At 38.1% G+C, this 26,499-nt stretch overlaps 1 protein-coding gene across 2 annotated transcripts in view; it reads right to left on the bottom strand.

Moving 5' to 3' along the window:
• Positions 1 to 26,499, bottom strand: part of PBX3 (PBX homeobox 3) — a 220,601-nt gene that overhangs the window by 13,076 nt on the left and 181,026 nt on the right. For both annotated transcript variants that reach the window (XM_047069595.1, XM_047069603.1), the window contains exon 5: positions 23,320 to 23,455. In XM_047069595.1, the coding sequence (XP_046925551.1) occupies positions 23,320 to 23,455 (136 nt within the window). The remainder of the gene's footprint in view (positions 1 to 23,319; positions 23,456 to 26,499) is intronic.

Below are 26,499 nucleotides of genomic sequence, written 5' to 3'. Positions count from 1 at the left end.
TGCCTTAAGTAAACAGGCTAACTCTGGTTACAGTTTAACTTCTTTGTGTGAGTACTTGGTGGAAGTCCCCTCACCGGCTGTGCCTAGGAAAGACCTCTGGCTATAAAAAAGGGGCTCATTCAGGCAACTGTTGCTATGTGTCTCTATGACCTTTTGCAGCTCTACAAAGAACAAATTTGTCAGCTCCGGGAAATAAAAAACATTTTTTAAAGTATATATATATATATATATATATATATATATATATATATATATATTCATTCATTCATTTCTTTATTTAGAGGGAGGAGAGACAGCACATGCACATGCATTGGGAAGGGGCAGAGACAGAGAGAGAGATAGAATCCCAAGCAGGCTCTGGTCTGTCAGCACAGAGTCCGATGCAGGGCTGGATCTCACCAACCATGAGATCATGACTCGAGCCGAAATCAAGAGTCGGATACTTAACCGACTGAGCCACTCAGGTGTCCCAGAAGTCAAAAACATTCAGATTAAAGAAGTAAAGCTAGGTAGATAGATATGGTTTACTTATTATGTAGCATAACCATTCTGGAGAGTAAGCCATCACTATGCATATACCCTTTGCATCAGCATTACTAAGAAGTTATCTTAGTAGGGCCTGTCTACTAAGAAGTTATCTTGAGGAAATATTTAGAGATACATGTGCAAAGTGATTCACGGCAGTCTTGCTTATGCTAGTAAAAAATAGATTAATTTATAGCACATCTGTGTATTGGAATATGATCATTGATTAAAAATCATGTTAAGGAAGAATATTTAGCGACACAGGGAAATATTCACAATATATTATAAAGAGAAGGAAAGGGCATTTTTTTTTTCATTTCACACAGCATCAGATTTTTGGGGGGTAAAAATATTCACAGATATACAGAGGTATGTGTGTGCACACACACACACACATACACAGGAAAAAAGTAACAAGGACCCACATACCAACCAATATGTGATTATCTTTTAGAGTGGATTTATAAGCGGGGCACCTGGGTGGCTCAGTCAGTTAAGCGTCCGACTTCGGCTCGGGTCATTATCTCGCGGTCCATGAGTTCAAGCCCCACTTCGGGCTCTGTGCTGACAGCTCAGAGCCTGGAGCCTGTTTCGGATTCTGTGTCTCCCTCTCTCTGACCCTCCCCCGTTCATGCTCTGTCTCTCTCTGTCTCAAAAATAAATAAACATTAAAAAAATTTTTTTAAATGTTTACAGTGGATTTATAAGCAATTTCTATGTGTTTTTCTGTGTTTTTTTCCAATATTATCCAAATTGATTTCAGATAGGCAGGTATTGGTTATTTTTTTTTTAGTTAGAAAAATGTATTTTACAATGAAAAAAGGGAACCAATCTGCTTCTTAAAAATATCAGTTAGAAGTCATTTAACAATCACTAAGAGTGCACATACCGGGCCCTGTGTTGGCCCACACAACTACAGGAGGCAACAACAATTCCATTCCTGTGATCTATCTGGAGGACAAGCTTGGAGCTTGGCAGGTCCAAGGATTCTTGAAATAATTAAAATCAGACACTTTGTAAATTTCACGCCATTAAAATTTCCCAGACTGCTTTGAAAACTCCATGTTCAAATTATAAAGCTAAACCACCTACAAAGTCTCTATAGTCACTGCAAGCCAGTTTATTAATTAGCATTAACTGTATCTTACATTTCACATTCTATCACTACATTTATCATTTTAAAAACAATGTTAAATAAAAGAGAAAAATTATTACTTCAAGACTGAATCTGCAGGAAGCAGGAATGGAGAACTTTAGAGTTCATCTTTAGTTTTGCTTCCGTGCATCAAATACATTAGGGAGAGGATAGGCACTTGTTTGGAAAAGTAGCAGCTGACACTAAAACATCATTACTGAAATTAGGAAACTGAAAATTTATGAAGCACAAATCTTAGAAAAATTTGCCATTGTGTTTCCCCTGTTTACTTGTGATGCATACTTTATGTTCTGTGCCTAATTAAATGCAACAGATTATGAAATGTTGAAATGCCAAGTCTTGTATAATGGAACATGTAGCATATTTACATGGTAAACAATCTTACCTCTAATAAATAGTTTTTCCCTAATCAATATGTTTTCATCCCCATTATGTGATTCAATGTGAAATGAGGGATGGAAGCCAGATAACTGTTCAATTTTTAAAGTGAATGGTGTTAATAAGCTAAATCTCATTCCACTCCTCTCCTTCCCAGGGGTGCACAGTCAAGTTTATGTAAGGGCAGAAAGGCTGGACACACTGTAGATAACCATATGTGTGCATTCCCTTGAGAACCCAGAGGGCAGCTGCAGCAAGGGCTTGACAGCCAGACAGACCTGTGTGTGCAGCCCAGCGTTGTGATTTCCTAGCCGTTGTTGGCTTTGTCATGCCATCTAAGGTCCTCCTCTCCTAGTCTGCAAGATGGGATAACAATACCTACTCCTCAGCGGGCTGCGCGAAAATTAAATGAGAGAACGTGTTAAAATACACAGGACTGTGCCCGGGATGTACTAGGCACCCAGTAAATGTTATCTTTCTCTTTTCTTAAACAAGCAACACGAGCAACAACAACAAAAGCTTCTGCTGGCTTTGCTTGCTTCCTGAGGTCACTGAGGTCAGGTCACCCTCTTCACATGAGCGTTGGATGCTGGGAGAGCGGGTCCAGGCTCCCAGTGCTGGGGGAGGGAGGGTACTGGCAACAGGGAAGAGGCAGCAGCGAGAGAAGGGAAAAGGGGGTGTTCCCCTGGATAATGGAGCATAATCAACTTCCTACTAGAGGTGGGTAACACCCAGACCGAGGGCTACAAGCTGCCACACACCTCCGGGCGGCCATTGTGCACAAACAGCGGACAGTAACAACCTCTGTCTCCTCACCTCTCCTCCCTCCTGTCCCATCGTAACCACTTGCAAGACAAAGCACCGGACCTAGAATTTGTGGAAACCTGGTTTTGGATCCTACTGGCACCTCTGTTTATGACAGCAGCCATTAAGAAGAGCTCATTATTACATGCATTATCTCATTTAGCCCTCTCAAAGACCCAGTTTTACTGATTTAAAAACTGAGGTCAGAAAGTGTACGTAACTTGCCTGAGGTCACACAGTCTTTCTTGTTCTTTTTCCACTGTCTTATCTAATAAGATCGGTCTTTTCTTAGTGCTCTTCATGAATTGTTTATTCCATTTTACTTCTTTTCCATTGGCTAGGGCTACAAGAGTATATTCTACCTTGTCAGTGCAAAGTATTCTGGCTCCTTTATGGTTCAAATGTGGTTGAGCCCAAAAATCCAAACCATTTTTTTTTCTTTTTAGAAAGTAAGTTCCAAATTCCTAACAACGGACTTGAAAACCAACTTTTGAAACACAACCTACTTCTGATGGGAGAAGTGAACAAATAGAAATTCAGTTTCCAGAGGATTTGAAATAATTTAAAACAGACTCACTTGTCAAGTACTGTATTTTTTTTTTTTATTTGAGGCTGTGAAAAATTTTTATTGCCATAATGTACTGACACCCTTACAGTTTGGCTTTGCCCTTTCTACTCTATGCATGATAGACTGATAACTGCTCATGACATTCACAAAGAGGCTCATGTGCAAAAGTATATAAAACGTCAGCCTCGCGGCCACAGTACACAGAGAACAGATGACACCGTTCATCTCCCTAAAACATGTGCTGCAGGGTGACTCTAAATTACCATGGAAGATGTTTCAGTTAAAGATTTTTTTTTTCTTTAAAATTACTTCTCTCATTAAAAAAATAAAAATAAAAATGTGTTAGGTGTACAACTGAATAGATTCTATGGAAAGCCTGACAGATTTTGAAGCACTGACATCACGAGGGCGGAAGTCCCTCCTGCCAGCTGCACTTAAAGGTAGGGCCATCTACCAGGCAACACATCAGCATCCCAGATCAAAACTCGAGAGCACTTCTTAAACAATAATGAACCAGACTTTTTGTCCGGGTAAGTTTCATGTAACAGAAAACATCAAAATTTATTTATTGAGTGTCCTATGTAAAGAAGCCCTACAGTTAAGTCTTTTATTTCATGGAAACCCTTATTTATTCATTTATTTGACCACCACTCCCTACTAAATACACACCCTAGTTTCCCTTTCTTTCTAAAGATCTAAATTATTCATTGGATTTATTGAAAATGGTAATACCTATCCTCAAAAACCTTTCAACATACCTAATTAGTTCTCACTGACAATAAATCACATGCATTTTTAGAATAAAGAATACACCAAGGATAGGTCTAGTCAGAGACTAGGAATTTAGACACAACCCTACTCACCCTGGCGCCTCTTTGGCTGTCTCCTTTGTGGAGCCTATGAAAACCTAGGGGCTGGAGGCGGCTAGCACACTACTAGCTCGCCAAAGGCTGGACTTTCTTCTGGAACCTTGACAAGGCTTTGTATGCACCACATATCGAGTAGGAAAACTCTGGTCGAATGGGTGGCAAATTGGCATTTATTGAGCACTCGTGATATACCAAGCCCTGTACTAGGCATTCTACATATAGGATCTCACTTAGCCCTCAAACCTCTGAAGAGATTATTACCATCTTAAATTTACAGTTCAAACAACGGAGACTTCAGATTAGATAATTTGCTCATGGTCACAGCACTACTTAATAGTGGGGGAGTGGAATACGAGTGGCTTTTCTGCACCTTTCTACACGGAATGTACAGCCGGTTGGGAGTTCGAGTGCCAATTTCTCAAACACAGTGGACATGAAAGGATGGCACCACTTCTCAAATAGAACATAAATAACAAAACTTAGCTTTGGTAAAGAATCTGGTGTACCTATAGGGCAATGGTCTAAATATCAAACTTTAGAAAGTCAAGGAGAAAACAAAACAAAACAAAACAAAACTAGTCACACTACTTTAAAACTTCTCTCCCTTGATCTTTGATCCAGTCACCTGATAAGATCCCAGTGGGGGTGACCCAATTAGTTCTTTTACCCTCTTTTATTCAAGTCACAAGTCCAGGCTGTTGGCTGGCTCTGCCAATAATTCCACCTTTTGGCTCATCACTGGCCAGATCATTCCACACACATAGCAAGAGTGCCTGGCAGACACTGTGTTCCCCCAAAGCAGTCCCTGACCATCACCTTTGACCTCCCAAATCCAGGCTTACCCTCACCATCATTCGGTTCAGGACCGTATGTCCTCTTGTAATAACAACAGGTGTAACATTCATACAGGGCTTCTTAAGTGCCAAACACTATTCTAACCACACAATATATATGAACTCATTAAATCTGCGTAACAATCCAATGAGGCAAGTTCTATTATTTCCCCTATTTTGTGTATATGAAAACTGAGGCACAAAGAATTTTGAAAGAAAGAAAAGAAAGGAAGGAAGGAAGGAAGGAAGGAAGGAAGGAAGGAAGGAAGGAAGGGAAGGAGGGAGGAAGATAGATTTTAGTTCAGGTCATGATCCCAGGGTAGTAGGATCGAGCCCTGTGTCAGGCTCCACTCTGATCATGAAGCCTGCTCAAAGATTCTTTCTCTCTCTCCCCCTCTGTTCCTCTTCCCTGCTAGCACATGCTTTCTTTTACTCTCTCTCTAAAATAAAGAAGATGGAAGGAAGGAAGGAAGGAAGGAAGGAAGGAAGGAAGGAAGGAAGGAAGGAAAAAGGTAGTACATACAGTTGGTTCAGAATGAATATCTGAAAAGAACATGTATGTTAAGAAACATTACGAAGAATGTCTAAGGCACGTTAATTGCCTTTGGGGAGTAGGACTAAGAGTTTGAGGGAGAAGGGAGACTTTTGAAAGAAACAACTTTTGGGTTTGTTGAGCTCTACTGTATGGTTTTTAAGAACTTTTATTAATTTCTGCACTTATCTTCACTATTTCCTTCCTTCCACTTTTTTGGTTTAATTTAGTGTCTTTTAATACCTTGAGATAGATCCTTAACTCACTGATTTTCAGCCTTCCCACTTTATATACATACATAAAACATACACACCTTATATATAATTAATATATATAATTATATATTATAAATAATATATACAAGTATACATTAAATAATACTATATATATAATACCTATGCTATACATAAAAAACATATACCTAAAGCTATACATTTCCTTTTAAGCATGGGTTTAGCCATATCCCATGAATTTTGAAAGGAGCATTTTCATTATCATCCAGTTAAAATATTTTGCAATTTTTACTGTGGTCTCATTAGCCCATGAGAATATTAAGAAACATATTGCCTTATTTTCAAACATGAGAATTTCTAGTTATATTTTTGTTATTGAGTTGTAGTTTAATTCCACTGTACTCAGAAAACAAACTCTGTTTTCAATTATTTAAAATTTATTGAGAGGTGCTTGATGGCCCAGAATACATTAACTTTCAAAATGTTCTGCAAGAGCTTAAAAAGACCACGTATTCTGTAGTATTAGGTTGTTTGCTAATCACGGTGTTCAAATCTTCCGTATCTGTGCTACTCAAGGTGTGGGTCTAGAACCATCGGCATGAGCATCATTTGGGAGCTGCAAATTATCAGGCCCCATTATAGACTTCAAATTAGAACTGCCAGGAATAAGGCCCAGGTATCTGTACTCCAACAAGCTCTCCAGATTGTAACAGAAAAATCTACAATGATTATGGATTTATCTACTTTTCTTTGAAATTTTTAAAGTTTTTGCTCTATGTTTTTTGAGTTTCTGCTATTTGGTACATACAAATACAGAACTTTTGGGTCAATATTATTTAGTGCCTCTCTTTATCCCTAGTAAAACTTTTTGCCTTACTGTGTTCTTTATCTGATATTAACAAAGAAATACCAATTTTCTTTTGGTTATAATGTTTACATGTTATATCTGTCCCCATACTGTTATTTTCATTCTATGTCCTTATGTTTTAGATGTGCCTCTTAAAGAATACACATAATTAGGTTTCATTTTTATGTCTTACCTGACAATATTTGCCTATTAGAGTACTCAGCTCATTTGAACTTAATGGAATTACTGGTATATTTGGGAATAAACCTATCATCTTACTAAGTGCTTCCTATTTGTCCCACTTAGGATGCTTCCCCCCACCTCCCACCCTTCTTGCTTCTTTTAGATTGCTTCTTTTCTTTCTTCTTCCCTTCCCTTCCCTTCCCTTTCTTTCTTTCTTAGAGAGAGAGAGAGAGAGAGGCAGAGGGGGAGGGGGAGAATCTTAATCAGGCTCTCTCTGGAGCATGGAGCCTGATGCTCAATCTCACAACATGAGATCATGACCTGAGACGAAGTCAAGAGTTGGACACTTAACCAACTGAGCCACCCAGGCACCCCTAGATTACTTATTTTAAAAAATTATTCCATGTTTCCTTCTTTATAAGTTTGGAAGTTATATATTCTTTAAGTATTCTTTAAGTGACTATCCTAGAGATTACACATTCATGACTATCAAAGTCTAACTGATACTTTTACAGTAAGTGGTACCTTCATTACCTTTTACGCAAGAATATTAGAACACTTATCCTCCTCTCATTAAATTATGAGGCATTACTGTTGTATATTTTAATTCCATGCATATTATAAGCTAAAAGGACATTATTATAATTATTTTAAACAATCAATATTCATTTAGATTCACACACATTTTTACCCTTTGCTTTTCTGCTACTTCCTGCATCTCCCACCCACTATCTGGTATCTTTTTTACTTCTTCATGAAGAGTATTTTTTGAACTTCCTTTTGTGAGAAAATGGTACAAATTCTCTCAAAAAAATTTTTTTTTTTACTGAAAACATCTTTATTTCAACTCCATAATCAAAGGACGCTTTTGGCAGATACAGAATTCTAGATTGACATTTAATTTAGTTTATCTAAAGGTATCATTCCACTGTATTACAGCTCTATTCTTTTAGTTAAAAAATTAGTTGTTAGTCTAATTGCTCCTTCTGTGAAGGCAATCTTATTCTTCCCTCTGGCTGCTTTTGTTTTGATTGTGTTAAGTGTGGATTCCTATTAATTCATTCTGTATGGGGACTATAGTTTTTCAGAATCTAGGGTTTGGAATCTTCCATCAGTGTTGGAAAGTTATCAGCCTTTACTTTTTAAATATTGCTTCTGACCCACTCTTATATTTGCTTCTGGGGCGCCAATTACGTTTATGTTAGACTTCTTACTGTATCTTACTTTCTCCCCCTCTGATTTTCTATCCTATGGTCTCTCCAGTCTTTAGTATGGTTATTTTCTCATGACACATCTTCCCATTCACTAATTCTCCCTTCAACTATGTCTAATCTGTGTTTAAATCCATATACTGAATTCTTACTTTTGGTTACTGTATTTTTGGATCTAAAATTTCCATTTGAACTTTTTTATGGTTTCCAGTTCTCTGACAACATTCTCTATTTGCCTTTTATTTCCTTACATATATTAGGCATAGTTATTTCACAGCCCATACTGGATTCTTTTCTACATTTCTATGGGTCTGTTTCTGTTGTCTGTTGGTTATAGTACATGATGCCATGTCTTCTTGTATGTCTGTTTTTCTGATTGTGTGCCCAATGGTGTATTTGCTTTGTTTACAGAAACAGCTTGAAGCCTAGAATGATGGTATCTTTCTCTACAAAAAGATTATATTTGCTTTATCCAGGCACCCACAAGTACTAGCAATCCAATCTCAAGGACCAAGGTATTTTGAAGAATTACAGTCTCTGTGAGTGTCTATGTACTTCCCAATGCACCCTTGCTAGAGTGCAGCCCTAGCAATCAAGGGAAATAAGGTAGCCTCCCCTGATAGGTCCTAGCCACCTGGAAACCAGTTCCCTACAAAGTTGTCAAAAGTACTACTTAACCCCTCAGCCTCTTACTCTCTCAGAACTGACAAATGACCCAAGGAAAAGTCATTTCCCCTGGCCTTATTTTCTTTTTATCTACAAGTTCCCTGGACAACATCATCCATTCCCAGGGCCTCAACTATGAACTTCAGTGGATGACTCCCAAGCTACATCTTTAACCTTGACCTTTCTCATAGATTATACTTCCAAACTGAACATTTCCCAACTGAGATACTGATGGCAATGCAAACCTGGCACAAACCTTTAATCTCCCCTCCATCAAACAAGCATTTCCTCATGTGTTTCCTGTATCAGATAATAATATCACATCTTCAATTAATTAGGCTAAAAACCTCAGCTATCTTCTAATACTCTTTCCTCCTCACATTCATATCCAACTGTTTACATAATCTCCAAAACAGAAGTTCTACCTCCAAAATGCTTTACAAATCCATCCCTGTTTTCTACTTTCAGTGGCCTTATTTGAATCCTTACCACCTCTTTCCTGGAGTATACCAACAATCTCCTATATAGTCACTCTCATTCTAGTAGGGTTTCTTACCAGTACTTGCAGGTGCCTGGACAAAGCAAATATAATTTTTTTGTAGAGAAAGATACCATCATTCTAGGCTTCAAGCTGTTTCTATAAACAAAGCAAATACACCACTGGGCACACAATTAGAGAAAAACAGACATACAAGAAGACATGGCAACATGTAGTAGAATATAGTGTTGAATGAGACTTCAGTCCAGTCAACATGAGATTCACCACCAGGGGAAAAGCATTAAACAATTCATTACCTACTGCTCAGTTTGGCATCACATATACTAAAACTGGAACAATTTGTGATCTGGGGAGCCTGGCTGGCTCAGTCAGGGAAGCATGTGACTCTTGAACTCAAGGTCATGAGTTTGAGCCCCACATTGGGTGTAGAGTTTATTTTATTTTATTTATTTATTTATTTATTAAAAAATTTTTTTTTTCAACGTTTATTTATTTTTGGGACAGAGAGAGACAGAGCATGAACGGGGAAGGGGCAGAGAGAGAGGGAGACACAGAGTCGGAAACAGGCTCCAGGCTCTGAGCCATCAGCCCAGAGCCCGACGCGGGGCTCGAACTCACGGACCGCGAGATCGTGACCTGGCTGAAGTCGGACGCTCAACCGACTGCGCCACCCAGGCGCCCCAGGTGTAGAGTTTATTTTAAAGACAAAATAAAATAATTCATTATGTAATTATAATTGTGATAAGTGCCATCAAGGAAAAGTGTAAGAAGCTATGAGAATATACAATGGAGGATATGAACTGTGAATACATGGAAAGCTTTCTTAAAGAACTGACATTTGAAGTGAGCTTTCAAATTAATAAGACTAGTAATTAATAAGATTTTTATGCATTTTTGTAGGGAAGACAGGGTTATTAGGCCATTCCAGATAGCACAAACAGCATAATAATAATTATTATTATATCTTCTCCTTACTCTATGATAGGCACTCTGATAGGTGCTTTACCTATATTATCTCACTGAAACTCCTATAACCTGATGAAGTACATGCTGTTTTAATCCAAAATATACCGATGAGGAAATAAGGCACAGTGAGGTTGAATGACTTGCCCAAAGGTCACAGAACTAATAAGTTGGGGAACCTTCCTAATCCTCTTAGTAGAAAGTAAACCCATCCTTCTACCATATTCCAAAATGGCACCCATATGCCCCTGTGCGCTCCCCCAGGTAACTTTTGAATCCTGGCATTAACATGTTTGTCTGTCTCCCCCAAGAAATCTGACATTTCTGAGGGAGAAGACCTCTAATTCACCTTTGTTTGCCACAGTGCCAAGCACAATGCCTATAATAGGCACTCAGGACCTGTTGAGTACATTTGGAAAATAGCTAGAAAATCCAGACAAATCCTTTTAGCTGGATCAAATTAACTTATTTACATTGTTTGTAGTTTCTACTCTCAAAATCCGTATTCATTTTAGAAAAGTAATATGCTTCCTACATGGCTGAGAGGAGTCAGGAAAGGAGAAGAGAAGCCAAAACACAAGGACAAAGGAAGCCCAAGGGCATCTCTGGAGAGTGCCAGATATCCTGGGTGGGAATATCACAGAGTCAGCATAAGTGAGAAGCCAGCAGGCTTGAACCTGGAGCCTGTTCTGATCTGGTGCCTTTGTTCTTCGGGCTACACTGTGGATCTTCTGTTCACTCCTCCCTCTGTACTCTCTGCACTGTTCTGGGCCCCAAGAGGCTGACCTACATACCCTCAGGTTTCTGGTCAAAGCAAGTCACTGGTGGGAGATGCGAAAAGGGGAGGAAAGTAACGTCAGAGCAATGGCTGCCCTGACTCCCTCCATGTAAAAACGGCTTTACTTAAGGTTTCAGTTACTATCTTTCCAAATACAGCTTCTATGTCTCTGGTGGGTTCTTATAATCCTTCTTTTATCTCTCCAGGGCGAAGGTAGTAACAGAACCAACCATTACTAGCATTACCTTTTGTGGTTTCCCTACACTCTGCCCACACTTCTGTGAATAGTCGCTTTTCAACTCTCCTCGAATTACTCTAATTTGAGTGTGCCATCTGTTTTCTGCTGGGACCCTGACTGATATATTGGCCTACTGGTCTGACAAGCCTCAGAGAAGCAAGGCAATGGAAAGGTGAGATGCAATGATGAGGGACAGGCATGAGGAGAGACTGCCAGGAATACTCAAAGGGAAGAAATAGGCCAAAGAAGGTGAAGGGGATGAAAACTGGATTCTGAAATATGGCTTCTTCTAGGTAGAGGAAAACTCGAAAACCACTACATCTAAGCTGGAAATAGTCTCTATTCTTAGTTTGGGCATTATATCAAACTAGTAGTAAGAGATTTCCTCAAAAAAAGTCAGTTCAAAATAAATATAATACCTGCCTCACTGGAGCAAACTTTAGGTACCACGCTAATCACAGTACGGATTGTTAGCAGAGAAGAAAACAACAACAAATCAGAGGCTTCCGTTTTCTTAAATCTTGCAGATATATGCTTTAACTGTACTCAGTGTTACAGCATCCTCAAAGCTCCCATCTCTTTACAACCTGCTCCTTTGTTCTTTGCACACTGTTTAATGACGTCTATCTCCACTAGGACATACAAGCAGAACCTTTTATAGAACAGAGGGTCTGTAGCCTTCTTTTAAGACAGAGTGAAAGAACCACTTTAACAAAATAGCTGCCTCTTTCCTTCACCTTGTCTCTAGTTTGCCAATTGCAACCTTACATCCTTACAGTAGAAATCCAGTCCTGACTTCTGTCTACTTGCCAAAGCAACCGAACAGGCCTTTATAGATAGCTGAAAAAGATACTGTAATCTGAGAGTCATCTTTTTTTTCCCCTGCTCTAATTATTATTTTAGCGGGCTTCTTCTTATTTTAATAGATTTTTTTTAATAAGGAAATCTTACTTACAAATTTTAATTAGCTTACTGAATATTCACTGCTTTGGAATAAGTCGTTTAATGAGTAAGGAGACCTCAGGCTACTAACTAGCCTGGAGTGTCTAAAGTAGCTTAGGGGGAAATGACGCAGCCCGAGTGATAAAAGCCAAGGCCTGTGCCTCACAAACCAGGATTCTGCAGCTGGGGCCTCAGAGAGAGAGGAATCACACTGCCTCTTGCAGGAAAAAAAGGTAAAAATCCAGTTTCTTGTTTTTTATTAAGAACCTCTGAGTAAGAACCTCCAGCTCTCCCACTCATAAAGTCTTGTGACTCTTTGTCAAATCACTTAACCTCTCTGAACATCAGTCTCCTCATCTGTAAGGGTTAGATAATAATTTTTTCCACACTAGACTGTTGTAAAAGTGGGTCCTGTGCACCACTTTAAAAGCTCTAAAATACGTGAGTTGAATGAATGAATGAATGAATCTTAATGTTGCCAATTAACCTCTCTACTATTTCAGGTACTCATCTGTTAAAAAAAAAAAAAATCAATCCTTTCTTTACAGTACATTTCAATTACAGTAGCAATGAAGAAGAAGTGAACATTTTTCATTCTAAAAACACCTAGCAGAGAAAGTAGGGCCAGAGTTATTTAAACTCAAAATTGGAATCAGGAGAACAATGGAGTTTTTTGTGACTTGCTAATTTGAATAATCAATGCAAGTTAGCACTATTTCAAAAAGTAAAAGCATATTAATATCTGCTTCACTAATTAAGTATATGTGACAATTTAAGTATGATTCTCAATGCTTATGACATTTGAAATCATTCCTTCTTTTGTGAATTTTCAGGGCGTTATGTAAAAAAAAGGGGGGGATCTCCAGCTTACTTAACCAAACCAAGCCTTAAGAAATCAGAGAGGGGTAGAGGGGTGCCTGGGTGGCTCAGTCGGTTAAGCATCAGACTCTCGGTTTTGACTCAGGTCATGATCTCATGGTTCGTGGGTTTGAGCCGCGCATCGGGCTCGATGCTGACAGAGCAGGGTCTTCTTGGGATTCATTCTCTCTCTGCTCCTCTCCTGTTCTCCCTGTTTCCCTCAGAATAAATAAATACAATTTTTAAAAAAAGACATCAGAGATTTCAAATTCTGAGCTCAACCTGCAATTCTACATTAAGGATATTTATATTTACAATATATCACCAGAAATTAATGTTAGACTAACATAAACTATAAATTTTTTACTTACCAGTGCCTATTTATGCATTACAGTATAGAATGAACTTAAAAAGCTGTAAGATATATTAACTTTATATGTCCAAAACCAAACTCCTGATCTGCCCTTCCACCAAAAAATCTGTTCCTCCTAAATCCTTCCCCATCACACTTAAAGGAAAACTGCACCTTTCTGCTGCTCAAGCCAAAAATGTTTGAGACCTCCTTGACTCTTTCTCTGACATCCTACATTTCATCCATCAGTAAACCCTCTTGGCTGTACCTTCGCAATCACCTGGGATCCAGCCACTTTTCATCACCTTTACTACAAGCATCCTGATCCAAGCCGCCGTCATCTTCTCCCTGGATTATTGCGATGACACCCTAACTGGTGACTGCTTGTCCTTGCCTCCTTCACTCTATTATCAATAAAGCTGCCATGGTGATTCTGTTAAAACTTGAGTCAGATCATGTCACTCCCCAGCTTTCCACTTCACTCAGAGGAAAAGTCCTCCATTACCATGGTGTCTAAGGCCCCCAAACCATTTGGATCTCACAATCTCTCTGACCTGTCTCTGACGCCTCCTCCCACTTGTTCAGGCAATTTTCCCCTCAGGCCCTTTGCACCTCCTGTTCCCTCTGCCTGGAATGTTCTTTGCCTATTAGCCACACGGGTTGTTCATTCTCTCCTTCAATCTTTACCAAAAGATACTCTCTCAGGAGGGGCTTTCTTTACCACCTTATTAAAAATTGCACACTTCACTCCCTGTTCTCTTTCCCTCCTTTATTTGTCTTATCCATACCACCTATCACTGTATTCTAATTTATCATCTCATTTACTTATGTTATCTGTTTGTATTCTCCCAGGAAAATATAAGCTCAATGAAGGCAGGTTTGCTGTTGATGTGAAAGTAAACTTTTTAGTCAAGTGAAATATATATAAACCAACACAAGGTGTATATATACATCATAAGTAGAGAGCTTGATGCATTTTCAAAAAGTGAAGACACCCATGAAAGCATTGTTTAGATACAGAAACATCTCCCTTCCCAATCACTGTTCTCCTAAGGGTAACCACTTTTATCCTGACTTTATTTTTTATTTTTTAGAAAGAGAGAGAGAGAGAGAGAGAGAGTACAAGCCAGGGAGAGGGGCAGTAGGAGACAGTCCCAAGCAGGCTCCATGCTCAGTACAAAGCCTGACATGGGGCTCGATCCCATGACCCTGGTGTCATGACCTGAGCTGAAATCAAGAGTCGGACGCTCAACCAACTGAGCCACCCAGATGCCCCTATCCTGAATTAACACTAAGATCAAGTTTGTTTTTGGACTTTTTTTAAAAGTAGCCTCCATGCCCAACGTGGGGCTTGAACTTATGACCCTGAGATCAAGAGTTACATGCTACACCAAATCAGCCAGTCACGTGCCTGTTTTTGAATGTTTTAATAAATGGAATCATATACCAAGTGCCTGACTTCTTTCACTTAGCATTATATAGGTATACATAGTCAAGTTCATACATTCTCACTGCTATAAAATATTCTAAATATACAAAAGTATGCCACATTTATTTACCAATTTTCCTACTGATGGACATTTCCATTGTTTCTAGTTTGGCTAATGGGAATACTGTTGCTAAGGATATTCTTTTACATATCTTTGGTGAACATACGTACATACTTCTGTCAGGTAGGGCAGGCGGTTTTGCCTATTAAGTTCACAGACATCTCTTCCATTCCCAGTATAGTATCTGGTACATAATAGGTATTCCAATTGATTTTTTTGTTAGCAAATGAATGGAAATACTTTTAAATATTCTGTTATTTGGGTATAATAATTCACATAAAACTTCCTTCATATATATACACACACATATAGATACATACATATAATATATATACATATCTACATATGTATATATATTATATGTATGTATCTATATATATATATGTTTATAAAGGATAAAAATTATAATCATTTAAAATTTTTATCATTGAAGTATAGTTGGCATAAAACATTATATTAGTTTCAGGTATACAACACAATGATTCAACAATTCTATACATTACTCAACACTCACCACCCTACATTATTATAAAATTATTCACTCTCTTCTTTTTGCTGAACTTTTCACCTCTGTGACTTCTTATTTTATTACTGGAGGTAGGTACACCTTTTAATCCTTTTCACCTATTTTTCCCATCCCCCTATCTTCCTCTTTTCTGGCAAGCACCAGTTTGTTCTCTGTGCTTAGAAGTTGTTTCTGGCACAAAAAACCATAAAATACCTAGGAATAAATCTAACCAAAGAGGTGAAAAATCTATATGCTGAAAACTATAGAAAGCTTATGGAAGAAACTGAAGACACAAAAGAATGGAAAAAGATTCCCTGCTCCTGGATAGGAAGAACAAATATTGTTAAAATGTCAATGCTACCCAAAGCAATCCACATATTCAATACAATCCCCATCAAAGTAACACCAGCATTCTTCACAGAGTTAGAACAAATAATCCTAAAATTTGTATGGAACCAGAAAAGACCCCAAATAGCCAAAGCGATCTTGAAAAAGAAAACCAAAGCAGGAGGCATTACAATCCCAGACTTCAAGCTATACTACAAAGCTGTAATCATCAAGACAGTATGGTACTGGCACAAGAACAGACACTCAGATCAATGGAACAGAATAGAGAACTCAGAAATGGACCCACGAACGTATGGGCAACTAATCTTTGACAAAGCAGGAAAGAATATCCAATGGAATAAAGACAGTCTCTTCAGCAAGTGGTGCTGGGAAAACTGGACGGCGACATGCAGAAGAATGAACCTGGACCACTTTCTTACACCATACACAAAAATAAACTCAAAATGGATGAAAGACCTCAATGTAAGACAGGAAGCCATCAAAATCCTTGAGGAGAAAGCAGGCAAAAACCTCTTTGATCTTGGCTGCAGCAACTTCTTACTCACCACGTCTCCAGAGGCAAGGGAAACACAAGCAAAAATGAACTCCTGGGACCTCATCAAAATAAAAAGCTTCTGCACAGCCAACGAAACAATCAGCAAAACTAAAAGGCAACTGACAGAATGGGAGAAGATATTTGCAAATGGCATATCAGATAAAGGGTTAGTATCCAAAATCTATAAAGAACTTATCAAACTCAACACCCAAAAAACAAATAATCCAGTGAAGAAATGGACAAAAGACATGAATAGACACTTCTCCAAAGAAGACATCCAGATGGCCAACTGACACATGAAAACATGCTCAACATCACTTGTCATCAGGGAAATACAAATCAAAACCACACTGAGATACCACCTTACACCTGTCAGAATGGCTAACATTAACAAGTCAGGCAACAACAGATGTTGGTGAGGGTGCGGAGAAAGAGGATCTCTTTTACATTGTTGGTGGGAATGCAAGCTGGCACAGCCACTCTGGAAAATAGTATGGAGGTTCCTCAAAAAACTAAAAATAGAACTACCCTATGACCCAGCAATTGCACTACTAGGCATTTATACAAGGGATACAGGTGTGCTGTTTCAAAGGGACACACGCACCCCCATGTTTGTAGCAGCACTATCGACAATAGCCAAAGGATGGAAAGAGCCCAAATGTCCATCAATGGATGAATGGATAAAGAAGATGTGGTTTATATATACAATGGAGTATTACTTGGCAATCAAAAAGAATGAAATCTTGCCATTTGCAACTACATGGATGGAACTGGAGGGTATTATGCTAAGTGAAATTAGTCAGAGAAAGACAAAAATCACATGACTTCACTCATATGAGGACTTTAAGAGACAAAACAGTTGAACATAAGGGAAGGGAAACAAAAATAATATAAAAACAGGGAAGGGGACAAAACAGAAGAGACTCATAAATATGGAGAACAAACTGAGGGCTACTGGAGGGGTTGTGGGAGGGGGGATGGGCTAAATGGGTAAGGGGCACTAAGGAATCTACTCCTGAAATCATTGTTGCACTATATGCTAACTAATTTGGATGTAAATTTTAAAAAATAAAACATTAAATTTAAAAAAAAAGAAATTATTATTTTTTACTTCATTTGTTTTATTTTTTAGATTCCAAGATGTACACATTAAATGTGCATAGATTTTTTTTGTATGCTAATAATACTTCAACAAAAACACTAAAAAAATTTTAAAGCATAAAAATTAATTCCTGTAAATCTTCCACTCAACTTAAATAAACATACAACAATACCACTAAAACTGTGAATATTCTTTCCTAATCCTATTCCACTTAACTGAGGTTTGTTTTTTTTTTATCATTCCCTTTACTTTCTGTATATTTAATCATATATGTATGTACTCTAAACAATATGCTGTTTGCTTGGTTTTGAACTTTATATATATACTCTGCAATGTGCCTTTTTCACTCACTATTATGTTTCTAAGATTCACTCACATTGGATATATGTCATTGTACATTATTCTTTTTCACTGCTATATAGTAATCTGTTGTGGGATTATACCACAATAGATTTATCCATTTCCCCACTCAATGGACACTTGTCTTATTTCAAGTTTTTTGCCATTTCAAACAATGTTCTTACAAATGCTCTTACATATTCGCAACTACGAGGATGGAACTAGAGGGTATTATGCTAAGTGAAATTAGTCAGAGAAAGACAAGTATCATATGACTTCATTCATATGAGGGCTTTAAGATACAAAGCAGATGAACATAAGAGAAGGAAAGCAAAAATAATATAAAAACATGGAGGGGGACAAAAACATAAGAGACTCTTAAATATGGAGAACAAACTGAGGGTTACTGGAGGGGTTGTGGGAGGGAAGATGGGCTAAATGGGTAAGAGGCATTAAGGAATCTACTCCTGAAATCACTGTTGCACTATATGCTAACTAACTTGGATGCAAATTAAAAAAATAAATTAAAAAAAAAAAAGGAAAGGGTAAAAAAAAAAACCCAAAAAACAAATGCTCTTACATATGTTTCCTGAAATACATACACAAGAAGTTTTCTAGAACAATTTCACTAAGAGGTGAAATTAAGGATTGATTGAATGGTATATGTATATTTAAATTTATAAGATAATGCCGTAAGGTTTTCAAAGTGGCTATACCAATTTACATTCCTACTAAGAATATTTAAGAGTATCTGCTATTATATATTTTTGCCAACAATGTCCAGACTCGGTATGGTCAAATTTAGGATTTTTTGCCCCAATCCAGGAAATGTAAAATGTTATTTCATTGAAGGTTTTAAATCACATTTTCCTGATTACAAAAAAGGATCTTCTCATATAATTGACTATTTATATTCTTTCTGTGAAGTCCTTGTTTTTGTCTGTTTTTCAAATATGTTCTTTGTCTTTTTCTTATTAATTTATAGGACTTCCTTATGTATTTTAGATTTTAATCTGACTTATACACTTACAAATATCTTCTCGCAGCCTGTGGGCTGTCTTCACATTTTATTTTTTTATTTTCTTTCGTTATTTTTTAAATGTTTATTTATTTTTGAGAGAGAGAGACAGAGTTTGAGCAGAGGAGAGGCAGAGAGGGAGACACAAATCTGAAGCAGGCTCCAGGCTCTGAGCTGTCAGCACAGAGTCCAAAGCGAGGCTCAAACTCACGAACTGGGAGATTATGACCTGAGCCAAAGTCAGACACTTAACCGACTGAGCCACCCAGGTGCCCCTGTCTTCACATTTCAAAAAACATTTTATTTGAAATAATTTCAAGCCTACAAAAAAGGCCACAAAAATAAAAATAGTATAAAGAACATCTGTGTATGCCTTTTAGTCATATTCACCTGTTATTAAACATTTTGCCCCATTTGTTTTATCATTTGTGTTCACTCACGCATGTGCACTTTGTGTTTATACACGTTTATGTGTGTTTATACACACACATATATAAACACACATACACACACACATTTTTTCCTGAACTATTTGAAGGTAAATTATATATATCATGGCTCTTTCTCCCTATGTAAGTCAGTATATTCCCTAAGACTAGAGATACTCGCTTATACAACAATAGAACAATTACATTTTGTAATTTACTGTAATAATTTTAACCCAATAACATTCTTTATGGCATTTCCTCCCCTTCAGTACAAGATCCAGTCTAGGGTCAGGAATTGCATTTACCTGTCATGTCTCTATCCTCTCTTAGTGTGAACCATTTCCATGGCCTTTCTTTGACATTTTTAAAGAATACTACTCCCACCCCCTTTTTTCCCTAACAGAACACTCTTCATTTTGTTTGTCTGATGTTTTCTAGTGATTAGATTCAGACTACATTCTTGGATGAAATACTATACACAATGTCCACTGTCTCTCTTTGGTGATGTTGATTCTAATCACCTGATCCGGGTTTTGTTCCATTTCTCCACTCTATAATTGCTTTTTTTTTTTTTTTTTTTTTTGAAACCCTTACAACTAATAAAGGGCCTATGGAGAGACAATTTAAGACCATTTTCTTCATCAAAATTTCCCCCCAGATTTAATATCTATTGATGATTCCTGCCTGATCCAGTCTTTACTAAAATGGTTGTATCATGTTGATGTTGCACAGTCTTTGATAAACATTTTACCACAAAACTTACCAATCGTTTCCTTTGTTGCTTTAACATTTTATGTCCTTTTTTTTTTAATTTTTTTTTTTAACGTTTATTTATTATCGAGAGACAGAGAGACACAGAGCGTGAGCAGGGGAGGGGTAGAGAGAGGGGGAAACACAGAATCCGAAGCAGGCTCCAGGCTCTGAGCTGTCAGCACAGAGCCCGACGCGGGGTTCGAACTCACAAACTGCAAGATCATGACCTGAGCTAAAGTCAGTCGCTCAACCAACTGAGCCACCCAGGCGCCCCTTTTATGTCCTTTTTAAGAATTTTTTTTACTATCCTCAAAGTCCTAAAGATATATCCTTACATTTTCTTCTGAAAGTTCCTTAATTCTTTCTTTTTAAAATTTTTTTAACATTTTTATTTATTTTTGAGAGACAGAGCATGAGCCAGGGAGGGGCAGAGAGAGAGGGAGACACAGAATCCGAAGGAGGCTCCAGGCTCGGAGCTGTCAGCACAGGGCCCGATGCAGGGCTTGAACCCACAAACTGTGAGATCATGACCTGAGCCGAAGTCGGACGCTCAACCGACTGAGCCACCCAGGTGCTCCTTATTCTTAGTTATTCCTTATTCTTAATTATTATTTTAAGCAATATTTTAAGTAATCCAGAATAAATCAGTTTCATATATTAAGCAGTATTTTAAGTAATCCAGAATAAATCAATTTCATATACTAAGCAGTATTTTAAGCAATCCAGAATTAATCAGTTTCATATACTCTATGAAAGTCAGGCAAAAATAGTGTTGTTATAGTTACCTGTTTTCAGTGGGTTTCAATTTTTTTAAGTTAGTTTTGTGTGTGAACAATTTCTGGATTCTAAATTTAATCATATTTTAGCATGGGGCGCCTGGGTGGCTCAGTCGGTTGAGCGTCGGACTTCAGCTCAGGTCATGATCTCAAGGTTTGTGAGTTCAAGCCCCACGTCGGGCTCTGTACTGACAGCTTGGAGCCTGAAGCCTGCTTCGGATTCTGTGTCTCCCTCTCTTTGCCCCTCCCCTGCTTGCGCTCTGTCTCTCTCTCAAAAATAAATAAAGATTAAAAAAATTTCTTTTAAATTATATTTTAGTATGATGTATATTTTAAACAATGTTTGGTCTCTTTAGAAAGTGGTTAACCTCTCAGGTCTGGAATATTCTCTGCTTTCGTTTCTAAACAACTTAAACAGGGCACTCATAAGGCTAGTAACTGACATCTAATACTTAAAATGATAACATCACTGTTCCTACTTCAGAGATGTGTAGGTGGCGACTTGTTGGGGGGAAATTAACTTCTTTAGGTAGGAAAAATGTAAATGGGGGGGGGGAATTGTCACAATTTAATGCTTACACTGATCCCTGAAATTCTGCATCTGAAAGGCCGAACTGGGAGAAAAACAGAAAAAGCAGCCAGTCTGCTTTGTAGACAGACCAATCTTAAGTCTCTGTTATTTCCACGTCTCAAGCGATTACTAAAAAATTTCCAAAACCTAGCTGTTCTTCTATCAGAATACAAGTGAAATGAATATAGTAGAAATTAAAAAGTTAGTAATGTGTTCCTAGCCTATGTTAGAAGTAGAGCAAGACCTCCCTAGTTTGGAGCAGAGTCAGAAGGAAACTTTTCTCTCGCTTAATACACAGCGTGTATTAAGCAACTGTATTAAGCAGGTCGTACGCTACACAGAAAATGCTAGCATTACACTAATGAAAAGCCAGGATTGTATCGGCTTTCAAAAAATGTATATAATCTGCGTTATTGTCCAGTGCTAACTATGGTAGAGAGGGAAACAAGAAAAAAAGAAGCAGAAGCATGAAAACACCTCAGCTGAAATCGGACCTACAGACATCTGCATTCTAGAGTCAGAAAGCTGCTGTGAGAGGCGGAAAACCAGACTTGGCGTCATCCACTGGTGTTTAGCATGAGTCTGATCCTCTCACTAATGTTCAGGGAAAATGTACACACCAGAAAAACACCCGCTTAATTTCATCTTCTCTGTCTGACCCAGCATATTATGCTGTTCCCTTAATAGTTCAAGTGGCAGCGAGCACTACACAACCCAGATAGGAATGTTTTAGAGATGTCCTCATAAGTTGGTAACTCCAATCAATTATAGGCCATTTCAAACTCAGCAAGACGAATCAGGACAAACACTATTCCATAAGAGAATGACAATAACTCTTAAATGATAGCTTAATTATGAATCTATGATTGTTCTAGAGGTTCTGTGAAAAGTAATGCCAAAACAGAAGCTGGAAATCATCTCAAGCCCAGACTTTAATCCCTTAAATAACAATGACTTAAAATACTGATATAAAACTTTCACTGGAATCTGAAGGGGATCTCTAATATCTTGGACTTCAGATGTACAGCAGGAATATTAACTTAGAAACTACCTTAAAATGCTTGTGTCCTATGATCAATAGGAAACACCAAAATTTCTGCCAAGGGTCAGCTTTTCCTTAAGTTCCATTGCAACAGCTGGTTGGTAATTACTACATTTCTGTGCTATAAAGAAATGCTATTCTGATGTCCGTGTATAAACAACAGTATGAGTACTAAAATAAAATTATATTTTAGAGTTAATGCCAGTAAAACATACTTATTTGTTTAAGGAGGTACAGTTGTTTATTTATTTGTCTCCAGTCCTCAATCAAATACCAGTCTATCTGCCTCAAACTAAATGTATTTTTGTTAGATGATGACAGCTAATTTCAGGGCCACAATTTATTACAAATAAACATTAAAAACAAAACAAAGACGGGTATAAACTTAATTCTTCTGTTTAATGAATAACAAGGAAGCAAAGAAATCCTTGGGAACCAAATATCATAGCATGGTTACCAAGAAAAGACTTAGTGAATTCCTCAAAGCTTTCACCAAAGAGTTGTATTAAATTTCCTTTCGGCAACAAATAAATTGGTTTCTCACTGGTAGAAGCTTAGGTCAGTCATCTAAATCAGGGAAAGCAGGACCGTATGCCATTTACTGAAGAGTCACTTAAGTATAAACCGTGTCTCTCCCCATGGCATGTTTATGTCCTCTCTATAGAAGATTTACACTGGGGTGGTGGCTGATTATCTTGATTCCTCACCACTTAGATTAAAAAAACGAAAAAACAAAAAAACCAACACATCACCGAAGCTTTAAAAGCTTGCATAAAAACACGGAAATATCTCTATTTTCTTTTTATCTTCTTTCACACTGGAACACGTGGATCTGAAATTCGGTGATACCAGGAAGAAAGAATAGGGTTCCTAGATTCATAGGGAAGCGAGACAGACCCTTGGAGCCCTCTCACCTGTGACACTGTGATGCTGCATTTCTTGGCCAGCTCCTCTTTGGCTTCTTCACTGGGGTAGGGGTTACTGAGGTGTGAGTAAAAATATTCATTCAAGATTTCGGTGGCCTGTTTACTGAAGTTACGCCTTTTTCGTCTATGACAAGAAGCAAAAGATAATTACAGTTATAATCGGTCTTAACCAAGGAGGGATATATTGATTAGGATCATACAAAAAAATTAGATTTCTATGTTTTAAACATTCTTAGGGTCTGATTTATCACACCAATATTGCAATTACGCTCTTGGCATCCTCCAAAGCACCGTCCAACTCGTGTTAAGATGTAGGATCACTAAAAATACAAGAATGTGAAGCACAATTATCTCTATTCTTTAAATTATGCAACAAGGATCTAATGTGTTATAGGTCCTCAGGGAAGATCCAGTTGAAACAAAGCAGGTAAGGTCTACCAGAGAGCTTAAAGGAGATCGGAGGGTTCAGGGAGAGAGTAGAAAGTTAGGGGGAAGAATGCCATTAAACATGTATCATGGAAATGATTACAAATTATGAATTATCACAAATTATGAAGGAAAAGTATGGGATAATGAAAGCGTCTAAGAGGGAAATCTCACATAGATTACAGAGTCCGGAGAGGTTTCCTTGAAGGAGTGACATTTAACCTGAGACCTGGAAAATGTGTAGGAGTTAGTCGAAGAGTAGATGGGAAGAGGAACGAGCAGAGAAAGTGGTCTTGAAACAGAAACAAACTTGGGAATTCCAAAGGGGTAGAGGAGACTGAAACACAGTAAAACTCAGGCAATGTGTGAGTTGAGTATGGAAGGATGGGCAGGTGCCAGATTATATAGGCTTTGTGGACCCCCTAAGAATTTTTGGATTTTATTTTAAGTGCAACAGAAAGGTATTAAAGGCTTTAAGTTTTATGGTTTTTTTTTTTTTAAGTTTTTATTTTTATTTATTTTGAGAGCAAGTGGGGGAGGGGTAGAGAAAGAGAGGGAGAGAGAGAGAACCCCAAGCAGGCTCTGTGCTATTAACACTAAGTGGGGCTTGAGCCAACAGACTGTGAGATCATCACCTGAGCCGAAATCAAGAGTCAGACACTTAACCAACTGAGCCATCCAGGTGCCCTGGCTTTAAGTTTTATGTTTTAAAAACATTATTCTGACTGCAGAGAATAGTTGGAGGAGGGCATGAAAGGAAATGTAGATATTTAACTGACTGAGCCACCTAGGCACCCAGAAAATGTAGATATTCAAGGGAACACGTGCAATGATCAAATTGAAGGATGATGGGAACTTGGCATAGGGTGAGAGTAATGGAAATAAAAAGGATTCAAGATCTATCTGAAAGGTAAAAGCAACAGTACTTGGTGATGGATTGGATGGGGGCAGTGGGTGGAGAAGACAGAGAAGGAAGGTAAAGAAAAAAAATACATTAAGGATTTCTAGATTTTTCTACTCAAGCAACTGCCTGGATTAAGGCATGATTTGGTCACAAGGGAAAGAGGAGGGGAGGAATTTTTTTTGCTGTTTTTACTGGGAAGGTGGTGACAGAGTTAGAAGATCAAATATTTATTAACAATTTATTCCAAATAGCAAAAATGTTATTTATATTTGGGTCTTGTTATTATGATTTTAAAGAATTCAAGCCTGAAAATTAGCATTTGTCAGACTTCATTTTAAGTTAGATCCTCCAGGGGCACCTAGGTGGCTCAGTTGGTTAAGCATCCGACTTTGGCTCGGATCATGATCTCACGATTCGTGGGTTTGAGCCCTGCGTTGGGCTCTGTGCTGACAGCTCGGAGCCTGGAGTCTGCTTAGATTCTGTGTCTCCCTCTCTCTCTGCCCTCCCCCACTCATGCTCTATCTCTCTCTGTCTCTTATAAATGAATAAATGTTAAAAACAAAATTTTAATTAGATCCTACAGTGGAGTGCCTGGGTGGCTCAGTTGGTTACATGTCCGACTTTGGCTCAGGTCATGATTTCATGGTTCGTGGGTTCGAGCCCTACATCGGGCTCTGTGCTGACAGCACAGAGCCTGGAGCCTAGTTCAGATTCTGTGTGTGTGTCTCTTTCTCCATAGTAAATAGACATTAAAGAAATCTTTTTAAATAAATTAGATCCTCCAGTAACTAGAAAATACTTTCTCCAAATAATTTTCTTAACACTGTCTTCCAAATAATCATAATGATCTTCTCACTTGTGCTATCCTATACTCAGGAAAGAGTCAGTAGGCAGTTGTAAAATGTGTAGACCCTATGAGATTCTCCTAGTTAAAATGATGTCACTAACATGGCAGGTTAAGTATGTGATCTATGTCTCCACATTAAGGGAGAGTCAAGGGAGGAAGAAATCTAGGCCTGATCAAAATATCTCAGGTTATGACTCCTGAAATTTCCTAATTTCTATATATTTTGGAAGCTTAAACCGTTGGTCGTTTCCTGAAGGATGAAGAAGAGATTCAAGATCTATTTAGCAATTAAAAGGATGTGATGACGAATTAAAAGGGGGAGGTGGTGAGGAAAGACAGAGAAGGAAGGGAAGGAAGGGAAGGGAGAGAAATACTCCAAGAACAGCAGGTGGGACTTTTGCAACAGCCATGCATTCCTTTGACATGGGGGCACTTTGAAGAGGCACCTTCTGCCAGTAGGTGTGTGGGTGAGTAGGGTGGAAAAGGTCTAGAATAGATCTTGAAACTGTCAAATCTATAGATGATTATCTGGCTCACAGATCATATTTGTGGAGACCATACAATAATGACCTACTCATGAAAATCTAAGTTTCTGGCTTCTTATGAAAATTTGGAAGATCAGTCACATGGGCCCCACCTTCTCAGAAGCCAGCCACAGGCTTATTCTAAGTGATGGCTGTGCCCTCAGATAGGCACTCATCTGTTCTAATCCTCACTGTCCCTCATCCAGCCACTGCACTCGATTCCATTATACATAAGCATGTGAATCTGTGACTCTAAGTCTACAACATGGAGTCCAGAGGGCCCTTCCTTGTGAGACGGGATGCTGCTCAGTTCCTGAGTGGTTGAATAAAGCCAATTAGATCACGATGATAACAATAATAATAATAATAACAATAATAGCAATAATAAATAAAACATGGAGTCTAGCAGCAAGACCGAGGCTACACCGGAGGGGATGACACAAGGGCATTTCTTTGGGAAATGAAGG

Source organism: Lynx rufus, unplaced genomic scaffold (assembly GCF_022079265.1).
Source record: "Lynx rufus isolate CCGP_SWC_20201006 ecotype Redwood Valley unplaced genomic scaffold, mLynRuf1.p SCAF_10, whole genome shotgun sequence".
Lineage (NCBI taxonomy): Eukaryota > Metazoa > Chordata > Mammalia > Carnivora > Felidae > Lynx > Lynx rufus.
The sequence above is the reverse complement of the archived record's forward strand: the minus strand, read 5'-3'. Positions and strand labels throughout refer to the sequence as shown.